Source organism: Aedes aegypti, chromosome 2 (assembly GCF_002204515.2).
Source record: "Aedes aegypti strain LVP_AGWG chromosome 2, AaegL5.0 Primary Assembly, whole genome shotgun sequence".
NCBI classification, from domain to species: domain Eukaryota; kingdom Metazoa; phylum Arthropoda; class Insecta; order Diptera; family Culicidae; genus Aedes; species Aedes aegypti.
This window is the reverse complement of record NC_035108.1, coordinates 300,138,745-300,154,209: the sequence shown is the minus strand read 5'-3', so window position 1 is coordinate 300,154,209 and position 15,465 is coordinate 300,138,745. Positions and strand designations below refer to the sequence as shown.

At 38.4% G+C, this 15,465-nt stretch overlaps 1 protein-coding gene across 1 annotated transcript; it reads right to left on the bottom strand.

Annotated features, from left to right (window-relative positions):
• Positions 1-1,571: 1,571 nt before the first annotated feature.
• LOC5571653 lies at positions 1,572-13,073 on the bottom strand. Its single transcript, XM_001653690.2, has 3 exons — positions 12,621-13,073; positions 3,523-3,820; positions 1,572-3,174 (listed from the first exon to the last, which is right to left on the bottom strand). The coding sequence occupies exons 1-3, from the start codon at positions 12,823-12,825 to the stop codon at positions 1,752-1,754; spliced, it is 1,926 nt and encodes a 641-aa protein (XP_001653740.1). The 5' UTR covers positions 12,826-13,073; the 3' UTR covers positions 1,572-1,751.
• Positions 13,074-15,465: the final 2,392 nt, after the last annotated feature.

The following is a 15,465-nucleotide window of genomic DNA, read 5'->3' as shown; positions in this document are numbered from 1 at the left end:
ATTTTGAAATCAGATTCTGTTCGTCTGAACGGCAATTCGGATGTAAATAAACCTTCCGCAATATGAAACCAATGATTCACAATTCGATAATTCATTTTTTCCCCTCCCCTTGGTTATGCGACCTTGCCGCGATGGGAGGGCATAATCCATTAGCCCATATGATGGAAACCAAAGGCGTAACCTGTAGTGGTGGTATCACATTTTGGCACTTTTTGCTTAAAGCCGCGTCATAAATCATATGGCATAGACGCAATAATATCTCGGATGTGATCCAACGGACATTCTGCGTTATTGATAAAATTGATGCCCATGTTAAATAATTAATCTATTCGAAGTGGATATTAATACTATTGGTGACGATCAGTTCGCCTTTTGCTAACCAGAACGATCCGTAGCCACTCTTACTATTAGCTAGCTAGACACATCGTTATCATATACGACGTAGGGAATATTACTCTAAGGAAAATGACTAGTAGATTCACTGAGTAGAAATAAGTGGCGACAATCTTATTTTAATATGGTTTTTACATTGCCATAATAAGAAATACCTCTTTTGTAACAATGGTATAAGTAATCTAATTCCAGCTTCATTTTCGTAAAAAATTACAAGTAGAAAGTAGGCGTTGTGAAGCATTGTATTTGCCACCGAAAAGTGAATCTTGTAGGAGACTGTAATAGAAGCCTAAGGTAACTTTACTCTTAAATATTCACTAAAATAATGACTATGGAAAGTAAGACGCTGAGATCGATCATTAGGGTACACTAGCTAGTTTCGAGAAATTGTTGAACAGACAAGGAAAGTGACTTTTTTCTATAAGAATATATGAACGTAATGACCTATAAATACTTTTAACGACATAAAACGAAATTAACTAGAACTACTACTAAACAGCCTAATTTTGTTAAGACTTGACGACAATTGACATTTAAGATTCTAATCTTACGTAAAAGACAGGAGTAATCAGAATAGCACTTAAGGCTAAGTAGCCCGTCATTCGTTTTGGCAACAATGATGACTTTTCAGCTTGCATTTCAAAGTGATAAAACTCAGTCTTGATTGCTTATATTGACTTGAAAAAGTATCACTGTACGCGCTAACATGCATAAAGTATGCTGATACTTTTTCAGCTGTGCCAGTGCAAAACCAACTGATTTTCTTTGATTCGAAATCTTGAGATGAATTAGCAACAATCATCGACGACGCGTTCAAATTTCAATGACGGCCTACTTCGCCGCCAAATTATTCAAACCCATTTCGACTTGACAGTATTAGTAATGATACTACTACACTACTATTTCAAACAAATTCTGATGGAGCTGCTGTTTTCCACAATGCTTCCTTTTCTCAGAAGCAAGGGAATATGGGTATTTTTCAAAAACTACCACGTCACAATACGAATAAAAAACAGTGTTCATGTGGGCACCATAGCCTAGTCCGTCTGTGTATTGGTCCTGGTAGAGGGGAAACTTGGCAAAAGTCAGACCGAGGGTTCAGCCTTGACAAGTTAAGCTGTCAGGCAGCTCCAACTGAATGCCATACAAAAAAAAATGATTCACAATTCGATAATTCATTTTTTTATTCGGCGTAAGCATTAAACAACACGAAATTGCTTCATCAGCTTCCAAAAGACATAAATATTACATTTTCTCATTTTTTCTAGTATTCAAAATTTCAATTTGATATGTAAAGGGTTTTTTTTGTTTTATGTAATCTTTAAAGTAAAACTTAATTCTCATCAACCACGGATCATTCACTTTTTCCCTCCACCCTGCTCCATTTCGGCTATTCGCCTTTTCAGTTCTTCATTCTCTCGCTGGAGGCGCATAAACTGCTGGGTAAACTCATCGTTGGTCAACAGCAGCCCAAATCCGGTCTGTGTAACCTCATCGATCCGTTCCAGCTGCTTCTGTGACTCCTTCCACAGATTGAACGATCCCATCCAAATTTGACTGCGCGTGGCCATGGCCGTATATTTCCGATCGACCTGATTCTGAAAGAAGTGCTCCTTCATCTCCTCTCGCAACTCCTGACGCATGTTGGATATTTCTAGCTTAAGCTCCCGGAAAGCGGCCTGGACGGTCGGCGACATTTCCGACTCTGCTTTTGTTGTCTGGGATGTTTTGTGGGCCGGATCCGGGTTTGGAGTGGGGTCGTCTACCGCGGTGGCTTGATTTTCTTTATTTTCTGCATCTGCAGAGCGCCGAACGGAGGATCTCTTTGTACTTCCACCACTTCCCGGCCTTTGCTGGGACTCGACATTGGAATCGGTTGAGATTTCCGTCAACGCCCGAGTGCCGTCCATATCCGGTTCCTCTCGGATGTTCTCCAAATTGATCGCAGATTTTTGCGTCCGATCAACAGACGTCTGCTTTTTAATGCTAGTTCTCTTGATGAGTCGATTAACATTCACAAAGCTTTCTTCGGCGGGCCCTTCCTCCAGCTGGTCCGGGTCGAAATTGCTATCGGAGATATCGTCCAAATAGCCCATCAGATTGTTACCGGCCATGTTGAGACTTCCCCGAGACTCGGTGCTCATCCGCGATGAAGTGCTGAGCCTAGCCAGACAATCCATCGAGTCTCGTCTCTGCATAAAGGCGTCGATGTCGTTCATGAAACTATCGCGATCGGGCTTCGGAGGAACGGGCGATTCGTTGACCACTGCGGTCGTCGATGCCGAGTGAGTTGCGACTGTTATCTCTGCGGTATTCGGAACTTGTCTGGGATCGAAGCTCACTCGATGTCCACCTTTTTCCGCAGTTTTTGGAACAAATGATATGCTGTTGACTCTGCTATCATGAACTTTAGCTGTTTTCAAAGGCTCCCCCAAACTACGCATGTCGTAACAATAAATTTGTCCCTTGAGGTTCCCCACGGCGAAATATCCGCCGCATTCCGAAACGTCCAGCGATTCGAACGGGTAATTGGAACGGATTTTCGTGGCCGATTGCTTCTTGCGTGTGTCGTATATGTTGATCAGGTTGTCGTATCCCACTGTGAACAGAAGGTCTGAATTGCTGGCGGTCATGGCAATATCTCGACACGGTTCCGAATGGGCTTCTGTTTGATTGAAAACGATTTTCTTGGACTGGGTGTCGTAGAGCATGACCGATCCTTTGTACGAGGCGACCGACAGTAAGAACCGCTTCAGAGGATGGAAACGAACTTTGGTTGTGCTGTAAAGTAGATTGAATCATACATTAATCCTTTGTCTGTGTTCTTGAGTAAATATGATCCCAGAGCACTTTTTCCAAAAAATAGTCAATAGAATTTCTTGAAAATAGTACGTTATCTGTGCCTTTGAAATCGCGTAACTTAACGAAATTTGAACGGAATTTCGATTTACAACTTATATGGAAATTTAATTTAGTATAAGGTACCCCGGGACAAGTGGGACCTAAAAAACGATAGTACAAGCAAATTGTTCAATTGTTACATACAAGTACCTAAGTCAAAATAGGCAAATTCTTTAGGGTGTCCATACTGCACCGTCTCCCTCTAACTTAACAATAATAATTACTTACTGCTTGTCGAACGTCATTGATCCGACGCGGCTGTTCGTTTTAGTCCCGTACAGGTTCACGGTTCCGTTTTCATAAACGGCCGCCAGAAAGTCATCGTTGGCGCTGAAATCCATGAAAATCACCCCATTGGTGAGGCGGTCCGTGTCCAACCGTTTCAAACCGGCCGTCGTATTTTTGAGGTTCATCAGCCGGATCGAGCCGGACGTCATGCCCACGGCCACTTCCTCGACGGCCGTTTTCGGACAGGCCACACAATACAGATTGTCAATTGTGCGCTTCTGGACGTGGGCCATTGTTGCTGTTATCAATGAAACAAAATTGATTATCATGCAGGAACAATAGACTACAGGGCTGGTAGCGACTAAGTGCCTTTGAAATGGGAAGAGACCTTATGCTTAAGGTGACACATCTCGGAATCCAAACATGGCAGGCACAATGGCCGGCTAGTGTCCCTACTAACGATTTCAAAGGCACTAATCTGCTGCATGAACGTACAAAGTCAATCTTCTTATTTTAATCTATCTGCTTGTGCAAAAAGCTAAAATAGAAATTGCACTGTAGTTTGATGCTTCTTTCGCGAGATTTGTGCCTCTAAAGTTTTGGTACATTATTGAATTTTGATTCCAAGCTGTTTCTCCTTAACCCTCTAATACCCAATCCCGCCTTTAGACGGGGTACACTTTGGTATTTTGTGTATTTTTTCCGTAGCTCGAAAATCAAAATGATTTTATTTTTTACTTAAACTTTGGCCTATTACACGCATGGAAGGAAAGTTTTTGGTGAGTTTTGAAAAATGTTTGCATTTTAGAAAGATGTTTGAAAAATTTATTTTTTTTATCACCTATAAATGCTAAATTCTTGTTTGACGTGTAATCTAAAATTTCGTAAATTTTTAATATTTTTCCAACTTTGTAGGAAAAGAGCAAAAATTAAATACATTTCTATAGCAATCATTTTTTTTTAGAGTCTTGATCATTAGTTTAAAACAAGTCGCTATTTTTGATTATGGTCTCTATAGTCTCTATTTTGAAAGAAATGATCTCTAAAGTCACTTTTTAATCTGCTTGCAATGAATCCAATATTCTAGTGGCTCCAGAGAAACCTATAAAACTATTAGGTGACTATTCCGCAAGCTTTTAATGATATTTTTTTCAGATCTCGAGAGTGCTTCAGGAATTCTATTAATTTCTCCAGTGATTTCTTCTTGAATACTTTCAGAAATTTCTTCAAGGGAGCTACCAGAGATTTTTTAATGGATGCTTTGAAGTATTTCTGCAGAATTTGGTCCAAAGATTCTAGAGCACTCCAACGCTTCCACAAAAGTTTATTCCAGAGTTTAAACATAAATCGTTTCGACATTTTTCCACGAAATGCTACAATAATTCATAAGCCGATTTTTTAACATATTCCAGGCATTTTCATGAGGATTTTTCCAAATATTCACACACGGCTACTTTCAGGAATTGCTCTGAAAATGCTTCGGGCATTGTTCGATGATATCTTTAATATTTTTTTCCAAGAATTCGTCAATAATTTTGATTCTAGGATTCCTTATTATGTTCCTCCAGAAATTTCTCTTGGAATGTCTTTAGAATATCATCAATATATTGTTGCTGCGGTTCAAACATTAATAATTTTTCAAATAAAAATGCCCAATCTCCATAAATTTTTCAAAACTTTATTCAAGGTTCAGGGATTTGTTCCGAATTTCTCCAAGCAATTTCTTCAAAACGTCTTGTAGAACATTCTTCCATTATCTACGTGATTTGAGTATTGCTGCGAAGAATTTCTATCGATTTCAATATCAACAATTTTCAGGGGTCCGTGGTATGTTTGTAGTTTGTAGAACTTAAAAGGGGGTCGCAGCTGCTAAATGGTTGAAAACCACTGTGCTAGTGGAATATTCAATATTTCCAGAGAGGCTGTTAAAGTTTTGAAGAAACAAATAGGACATAGTCGACCTTCAACACATTGACTACAATTGTGTTCAGCATATGATTGTTCAGAATTTTTGTCCATTCATGTATACCTATATAGCTTTAAAATTAATTATCTTATTCTAACTTTTGCCTCACCGGTGGGCCGTTTCTATTTTGTTCCAAGCAGTGGAAGTTCGATTGAAAAAAATACAATTCTCACGATAAAAACCACAAATAGTCATACCTTTTTAAATCTCAATCCATTTCTATAATTTTAGAGTGGAAGTCTCTGACTTGAATATTATTCAAACCACCATAAAACTTTAAACGTTTGTTTTGAATTAAGAAATTAGAAATCTCAAAAAGAAACTTTTGCCCCACTTTACTCTATGCATTTTTTTAACATTTTTTCCCATTTTCTTCTTCTTCTTCTTGGCATTAACGTCCTCTCTGGGACAGGGCCTGCTTCTCAGCTTAGTGTTCTTATGAGCACTTCCACAGTTATTAACTGAGAGCTTACTTTGCCAAAGTGGCCATTTTCGCATTCGTATATCATGTGGCAGGTGCGATGATACTCTATGCCCAGGGAAGTCAAGGAAATTTCCATTACGAAAAGATCCTGAACCGACCGGGATTCGAACCCAGACACCTTCAGCATGGCTTTGCTTTGTAGCCGCGGAGTCTAACCACTCGGCTAAGGAAGGGTCCATTTTCCCATTTTATTAGAAGCTAATTATGGCATTCACCCAAAAATACATTAAATACACGGCCTTTAACCCTATAATACCCGCCTTTAAACAGGGTACACTTTGGAATTTGGTGTTTTTTTCGTAGCTCCGAAATCAAAACAATTCTCGATTACTTTTTCAAATCGACGAAAGTAACTTTCATACAGTTTTGAGAAAATTAATTCAGAAGAATCACAACCTGTCTGCTAAAACTGTTTTCAAATGAATCACCTTTTTAAATTTTTTCGTACATTTCTTAAATTTTGCATACAATGAGCTCGCGTTCAAAAACTATGGAGTTCCTATTATTTCACACAAGAATTTTATGACAAAATGATAAGCCGTTTTATTCAGTTACTTGCGACGTTTTTCTACCAGTGTAAAATCGACTCAAGTAGTGTTTTGTTTTGATTCGTGGTTAAGTCACTTTGTCTCTCCATACAGCGGGGCGGCGAAAGTAGTGGTTAGGTTGCGAAAGTTGAAAATCTTACTTTCGTCGTTTTGTAAATTCGGAAATTAAACGTTCTGAAAGTGAAAAGTTGAGTTGGTACAGAGCGGTACGTGTAGAACTCCGCCTGCTTAACACGTAGAGCTTAGCTTAGCTTAGCTTAGACTGACTACACATATCAATGGTTGCTATTCCGTGATTGACCGAAGTCAGTGAAAATGCACAAAGAATCAACTAGAAGTTCGGCTGGGATTGGCCATAATCTTCTTCAGTGTGCATAATTCAGTGCCTCTATTTCTACAGGGTCAATAACGGCGCCGGCCACGTCCTTGCAGTCAGGTGGGATTGGGGGAAGGAATGTTAGTGTGTCACCTTTGCTTTTTGGAGACCGTGTTTGCCTCTGCATCTCCACAAAGGTTACTGGGAGGGATGTTTGTTAATGGGGAGGATCGTTGGGTCATAGGATTCACTTTGATAAGCGATTAGACCATGATAAACAATGATTTGTGAGATATATACATGCTTATACGTAAATATAATATTTTCATTTGATATGAACAATTTCTATGTAGAGGAAAATTATGCCGACACTTGAGGTGACGAACCATTCAAAGTTTGTTGAACAAATACCTAAATGTAACATTCCTACAGCTGTCATTACGAAAGCATGTGTTATTATATTTTACTCATTTGAAAAGAAACAAAAGACTCAATTGGTTGGGACATCATAGAACACTCTTATTCTTATGCCGACACTTACAGTGGCGAACCATCCAAAGTTTGTTGAATAAAGTGAACCTTTCGCAAGTCTACACTTGTAGTGTCGAACCATTCAAAGTTTTTTTTTAATTACAAAAATAAAGGTATATAAGAGGTGTTCTGAAAAAAAAAATGTTAAACATAAATAAATCATGAATCAGAGTTTGTGTCGACACTTACAGTGACGAACCATCCATAGTTTGTTTAAAAATCATATTTACATCCCACCATTGTAACGATTGAATGTGCAGTCACACATATTTTATAGATTAGAAATAGTAGCATGAAACGAGCTCACCAATTGATCCGTTATCCTTGACTGAGCAGCCACAATCCACTTTCGGCTTCACTCGTTTGCTCGGCTTTAAAAAAACCCTCAGGAAAAAAATTAGCGCGCGACCCAAAAAAACAAAAAAAAAAAAAAAATTCGGGCTTTCTTGACGCACTGCCCAGGAGCAAGCGTCAAGGTCGAAGGATCAAACAGAACTAACCGATCGCGGCACTTTTTCAGTTACTCCAACCGAACTCACCGATCACGCCACTTTTTCACTTACGAGACCGACGCGCGACATGTTTGATCCTGCCCTCGTCGCTCGCCCCGGCAAAAGCAAGTGTCAAGGTCGAAAGATCAAACAGAACTAACCGATCGCGGCACTTTTTCACTTTCTTCAACCAAACTCACCGATCACGCCACTTTTTCACTTACGAGACCGACGCGCGACATGTTTGATCCTGCCCTCGTCGCTTGCCCCGGGAAAAGCAAGTGTCAAGGTCGAAAGATCAAACAGAACTACTCACTTATGACAAAAAAGTTGTAGTGACGACATTCTTCGAAAAGGATGTAAAGCCGTTGGTCCCGAGATGAACTAGCCTCCGTGTAGAACTCCGCCTGCTTAACACGTAGAATCGATAAAGTAAGTTTGTATACTTTTTTGACTTGAGTCTGTATGAATAAGTTTTCGAGATTTTTAGCTTAAACTTTGGACCATAACATGCATATAAGGAGAGTTACTGACGACTTATGAAACATTTTTGTATTTTTAAAGAATGATTGAAAATTGGTTTATTTAATAACCTACAAATGCCTGCTTCAAGATAAAACAAAAAATAATAGGGGTGCTGTGAAAAGTGTACGACGATCTGTCAAACTTGGGTACCTTTTGCAGTACCAAGGGACCAAATGTAGTACTAGAATTGGTACTTATTCTGAATCCGACTACTCTGCCCATGTTTGTATGTTCGACGTAAACCACCAGCACTATCATTGCCGGGAAAATGCGTTTCAGTGTTCCCAGCTGCATTCTTGAATATTTCAACAATTACGGTCAAATAGTCTGTGCATTTGCTAAAAAATGAAATTCAAAAGTTTGATTTATTTCTTTGTCATCTGAAAACGCATGCGTATTGTTATAGACGTCAGTAAGCTTGATGAACGATTATATGGATGAATTACGTAAACACCAGGTCACTGCCATAGCAACCTGGTTTATAAGCTAAACTATTCGAATAAACACTCTGCAAACGGGGTGTTTCTTCCAATAAGTTGGTGTATGTACTCATATCAATTCGTTTTCCTCTTATTGTTCAAATATGAACCTATGCACGGGTTCACTGTTTGACGTTTTAGCGGTGCCGTGTTATTTATGTGACCATGGAAACCAGTGAATTTGGCACCGCAGCAAAGAAAATCAAACTTTGACTTCCTTGTAAAAATCTTAACGCGTTTGGTGTTACCGCATTTCATATTTGCGTTTCAAACCCACACAGCAATATTTCAAAGCAAAATAATCGCTGTTCAACCAGTGTTAGATTAGGTAAAGAATGCATACCAATGAAAAAATACAGTTTGATCCTATTGGCGCTTACGTCGACTATGCGAATATGGGCAGTACTATGCTGCTGTGAATCGCAAGTCAGTCCCATTTGTAAAAAGTAGTCATGGAAAATGGGCTGTGAAGTTTTTAAGCTCGTTTTCCATAGGAATATTAAAAAAAAATCCAGAGCATTGGAACAAGTTCAAATCTTAATGAAACATGCATAATTTGCTTTTCACTTAGCTATATCTTTCAGAGAAAAAAAAAAAAAAAAAACAAATAATTTTTGTGTGACACGGTGCGGAAATTTGTAGTGGGACTGGTATGCGGTTATTTTTCATTATGGGACAATTTGACTTTTGCTGTTTTCCCCTATTTCTTCGAACAAATCAAATTGTCTCATTAGTGCAGCTGAAAGAGCATTGGAAGATTTGTTGAAAACAGAACTCAACATTTTTGACGAAAATGCAGATGGGACTGAATTGCGATTCACGGCAGAATGTCTCTATTCGTCTCAGACATTACTGAAAGATAGAAACATAAAGATCGTGCATCTTATCAGCGTCGTTTCCAAATTGTATGAGTTATCGTAATTTGTTCAAAAAATATTATGCTTAAGACGAATTCCATCCAAAATGAGTCGAAAAACATTAAAATCGTGTTCGATAATCCTAGATTTGCAGTAAATTTTGCACATGTTTTTGGTATGGTACAATATAAGGGTTTCCATAGAAAAATCGATCGTGTTTTGAAAGTTTATAGGCATTTTTGCATGCAATTGATATGGAAATTTTTAACTCCGAAACTGTTGATTTTAGAGGAAATGTTCTATGAAGAAATTGTAGTGAATCGTTTGAACTATAAGAAAAAAAAATATACACTGAAAAATATTTTATATTTGTTATGAAAAATTTAACACATCAGTCGTCGCGCTGTTGTATTTTGTACAACACTGGTGAAAAAACCTCGCTTCTCGTACACAGCTGCAACGTGGTGGTTCTGACGGTGGCAAACCGCGCGACGACTGGAAGGTTAATAATAAAACTTAAAATTTAAATTACACAAAAACCCCAGATGTTTGGGACAAAGTTTCATGATAGAGAAATTTTTAATACAAATTTATTTCGAAGAAGACCGTTTTTAAAAATTGTGTCATTTTTTTGTCAAAATAAATACGTTCTGATGATACAACAGTCAGTTATGTGACTGACCGATTTGACATGAAATTCGTCTCAACAAGCACAGTATGGAAATCTCCCAGTGGTGCTAGTTTCTCATTCAGTCCATTCATTTGCCTAAAAACAACGAGCTACATGATCGATTACCACTGGCTTTTAGAGCGAGATCAAACATTATGCGAGAAATTTGAGCCACGCAGACAAAATTTTTTCATGAACGCAATACTTTTGGTGTTTTTGAAGCGATTACCATTCTTCGCTACAATGTCATGTAGAAATTTCATCGAACAAATTTACTATTAATGTAGAAATAGACAAAGAACTTCAAAAAGTACGAAATACTTTGGTTTTCGGAAAGCGGAAGTAAGAACTATGGAGAATTGAGTTTAAGGTCAAGTACCCAAGGTTTTTGGGCCTTGTATTATTTAAAGATTGTAAATTTTTACTTCCCCAAAGAACTAGTCTGAGAATTTAGTTTAAGATCATGTTCCCAAGTTCTCAAGCTTTTGTTATTCAATGATTTTAAAATTGTACTTCCTAGAAAGCTAGGATATAAATGTTTGCGATTTACAGTCAAATATGAGTACTTTCTGTGGAGCATAGGTATTCTTTGTGACTACTTTGCATAAAATCCCGTTAATTAATCTTCCAATTCTTACTCTTCCACATAAGCCATGGGAAGTCTTTCAAAACTATGCCAAGAAAAACTTCAATAGCTTTTGAATTAACATAGATATCATTAATTTGTTTGGCATGTAAATTAGCGTTAATACATAACATGAAATCTTAATGTCAAGCTGAAATTAGGCGCGACACTGAAGACGATTTTATAAGTTGAGGTCGAAGTATGAGTATCGCAAAGGATACAAACTCTAGTGGTATAGTACTAAGTTCGGTTTGTACATATTCTTTTAGGTATAGATATTAGAGTGGTTCAAAAAATCGTTTTTGCTCCACACCGCTCATTCGATTCTAGATCAAATTCTGAGTGTCATCCCAAAATTTGAGCTCATTCGGATGAAAACTGAGACTGCACAAGCCGTTTATAGTTTATATGGGAATAACTATAGGAAAACCAAGCAATTCATTCAATCGGTCATAGTGTTTGTCCATGTGCTCTTGGAGATTAGAACTACGTTGATACTGTGAGATACATTCATCAGCTACAACTTTGCCGAAGACCGTTTTAAAATTGGACGCCCCAGTAATTAGTTATTGATTTTTGAATGAGTAGTAAAACTTTGGCTATAATTATTGGGTTGTTCTGCAGGCATCACTGGATATATGCAGTAAAACATAGTAGCCATGATTTGTGCGTTGCGTGCTATCTTTCGCGCCAGGTGCAGCAATGTTGCCTGTTAAGAAGTTAAACGAGCACTGCTGAAGAATTTGTGACTGGATATAAATCAATAACTAATTACTGAGGCGTCCGATTTGAAAACGATCTTCGGCAAAGTTGTAGCTGATGTATGTATCTCACAGTATCAACGTAGCTCTAATCCCAAAGAGTAAATGGGCAAATACTATGACTGATTGAATGTATTGCTTGCTTTTCCCATAGTAATTCTCATATAATCTTTGAAGGGCTTGTACAGTCTCAGTTTTCGTCCAAATGAGCTCAAATTTGGGGAGGACACCCAGAATTTGATCTAGAATCGAATGAGCGGTGTGGAGCAAAAACGATTTTTTGAACCACTCTAATAGATATTCTACTAAACAGCAAAAAAAAAATATTTGTAAAGTCGTTCATAGATTTTTTTGACGAGAAACCCAAAGATATATGACAATGAAATAAATTTTACAGATTACAATTGTATTGAAATCTTTTTTCAATGGTTTTCTTTTTAGTATATAGAGCATGTAAATGAAATTTCAGATAAAAGGTCTTCTACAATTTTTTTTCCAAATATGTAGCATTTTATTCAGTGGGTCTATTTAATATTTGCAAAAATAATGGTATATACTCTTAGGAAAAGTTGTAGAACGTTATATTAAATCATTTTTGCAAAAAAGTTTTTATTTGTCCGTTTTAGAACAAGTAAACTTAGGGAAGTTCAAAGAAAATAAGTCGTTTTCAACTCGAAACAGAATTCAATGCGAGGAGGGAAATAGTGACTTTAGCTACCATTTTGGTTGGAAAAGAGACTTTGAAGACCTTTCATAAAAAAAATGGGACTCTTGCATTAACATAGATACCAAGGGTCTACAACGAGGTCTGCTACCAGCCCTGTACTCGAGGATCAGTTACTTACGCTTTCCGGCGATTTCCTTTATCCGCAATAATTCCACGCCCCAGTTCCGGTTGGTTCGGAGGAACAGCTTAGTGCGGGGAAAGAACTGGCAAACACTTTCGTTGCTGTCCTTGCCATCGTTGGCATGGGCACCTTGGCCGAGGACTTCCAGCGAAGGGAACGAATGCAACTGGGTGTTCTTGGCACAGGACAAAATCTCGTACATTTTGGGAATGAAACGATGTTACACTTTGGTCAACACATTAAATGATTCTAACAAAGAATTCAGTGTTAAATGATAACTTTAAAGAATAGACGATCGCACAATAATCAGAATATTTTCAAACAAAAATCCTTAACAACCGAACTACTGCAGCGACCGTTTGTCGTTTGTGTTGAATGAAACTGGTGATTGATTTTTGTCGAATTCGTTTTTGAACCTAGGTTGGAACTGGCGCAACCCGTTCTGAATCACAGTTTCAACCCCAACCCGATTCAGGTTCTACCGAACTACAATTTACTTGACGTTGGCTTGTTTATGTGTTGATCACCGACCCAGTTCCTAAAAACGAAAACGACATTTGATTTTTGCGATTGACATTTCTCTCCCGGGTTGGACGCGAAAAGCGCGAGAGAGAATTCAATGCACGCTCAAAAAATGCAGCACAAGCGCGAGAAGCGCGAGAATTTTACCACAAGCGAACAAACGCAAAGATAAAAACAGACGGTGCACTGTTTTTTATTCATCGTTCAACCTCAACGTAGCTTCATTAATTTTATTTATTCACTAAACATTCTACAGAAAAGCTAAATCTGTTACATGTGAATAATAAAATCTTAGTTTTGATTAATTGCAAAGTTCTTGGCAATTTTCTTTGGCTGGAATTGTATAGAACTTGATAATTAACTAACTGTACAATCAATACGAGTATCGGTCTCTCTACCGTAAGATACACCGGGGCAAGTTGAAACGGCTGGGGTAAGATGAAGTGGCAAGGTATCATAGTGAAATTTTATAATGATGAGAAATTCAATTACAGAAGCATTAAGTTAACAGATGGAACAAACTTTTGGGGGAAAAAATATCTGCTAACAATTATTGGTATCCTATTGAAAACTTTGCATTTCATCTTGCCCCACCGGTTTCATCTTGCCCCGGTGTATCTTAATCGATCGGCTGAGATCCGATCTCGTCGGACCAGCGTTGCCAACATTCCAGATTTGTCTGGAATATTCCAGATTTTTGAGGCCCCATTTTACAAAAATCTGGAAGATCCAGATAAAATTTGAAACGAATTTGTAAGGTTTTGTAAATAATTTGTAAGGTTCTCCATATACGAGATAAGCGATCCAGACTTTTCCAGACAAATTATCAAAATCTTCCAGATTATTGAAAAATTGACTTGGCATCCCTGCGTCGGACGACGACCACGCACTAAATTTCGAATAGGAAGTCGTGGGTTCGATCATTCATCAAGAATGGTCTTAGGGCCTGCCAAGGATCATTCTCGCACAACTTTTAGATATATCATAAGAAACCTAATATAATTTCGCTACGAATTTGTCGAACTTTTCTCAAGACCTCGATAAAAAATTCTAAGACTTCGTTCATGATTCTCCTATCAGAGTTGTCTTCGATTTCAGGATATTCATCAAAATCTTTTCAGGGTTTTCATCAGAATATTCTCAGGAATCATGAGAATTCTCTCAAGGTTATCATCAGAATCCTCTCAGGTTTCTCGTCATAATTCTCTGTTGCGCAAGCAGACGGACGGATTAACAGACAGAACGGTTTCCGATTTCGTAACAATTTATTCACGAAGCGTTATAAAATCCCTTTGCGGAATAGAGACAACCAAAAAATATTTCACAATTAATTTCAAATTTTGGCATTAATTACGCTAATTCAGCCCACTGTGGGTTCAGTACTTAATAGCTAATATGTTGTGTTTGGGATATATAGGAATTCGTTTTTGTGTCGTTGCATGCATAATCCGTATAATAATTAGTTACTCACGTTTAGTGTTCTTCTGTTGGTACTTTCGTCCGTACTAGCTACAACATCCGTACTATTAGTTTAATGATTTATGTCGCAATTGCTGTGGATATGTGCATAATTAGGGTTAAGATTTGCATGGTTTTTAGTTCTTATTTTACCTGTGCTGTGTTTTAGTTTACGTAGAGTTTAAGTAGGATAACAAATTAAACACTCGGCCTAGCCGTAAATACTAGATTAAGGTAGAATAAACAATTCAAATTAGGATTTAAGTAGAAATAGATAAATAAAGCACCTACACGTTATCTGCTGATCAACTTTCCACTTTGTTTTGTCTACTCACGATAGCTGACCAGGGTCGGCGCTTACTGTTGATTGACTGCATTGACTGTCGGTGCATCGCGTCCCATTAGGGTGCGACACTCCCCCTCGGTACGCCACTGGTGGTCAAGTGGCTTACCTCCTTTTGCACCGACATCTAGTACTGCAACTTTTGTTGCCGGTCTCTCAAGAAGCCCACTCGCTGTCTGCACGGTTACGCGTCGTACCTGTCCGTCCTTGGCGTGAACCGCCTTGACGACTCGTCCTCTTGGCCAGCAATTCCGCGGAAGGCTGTTGTCGACGACTATCACCAAATCGCCTTCTTGAATTGGCTTGGCTGGTTGAAACCACTTTGTCCGGCGGGTCAAGGTAGGCAAGTATTCGGCCACCCACTTCTTCCAGAAATGGTCAGCGTACAGTTGGGCCATCGTCCACGATCTCTTGAGCACATTAGGTTTATCATCAAAGACGATCGGGGGCTTGCTACCATTAGCAGAACCTAACAGGAAGTGGTTCGGAGTTAGTGGGGGTTCGGTATCGTTATCGAGC

Coding starts and splice junctions, on each gene's coding strand:
- LOC5571653 (XM_001653690.2), bottom strand. CDS start 12,825: ATGTACGAGATTTTGTCCTGTGCCAAGAACACCCAGTTGCATTCGTTC. Junction 3,821..12,620: donor AAAGGAAATCGCCGGAAAGC/GTAAGTAACTGA, acceptor CATTGATAACAG/CAACAATGGCCCACGTCCAG. Junction 3,175..3,522: donor TCAATGACGTTCGACAAGCA/GTAAGTAATTAT, acceptor TCTACTTTACAG/CACAACCAAAGTTCGTTTCC.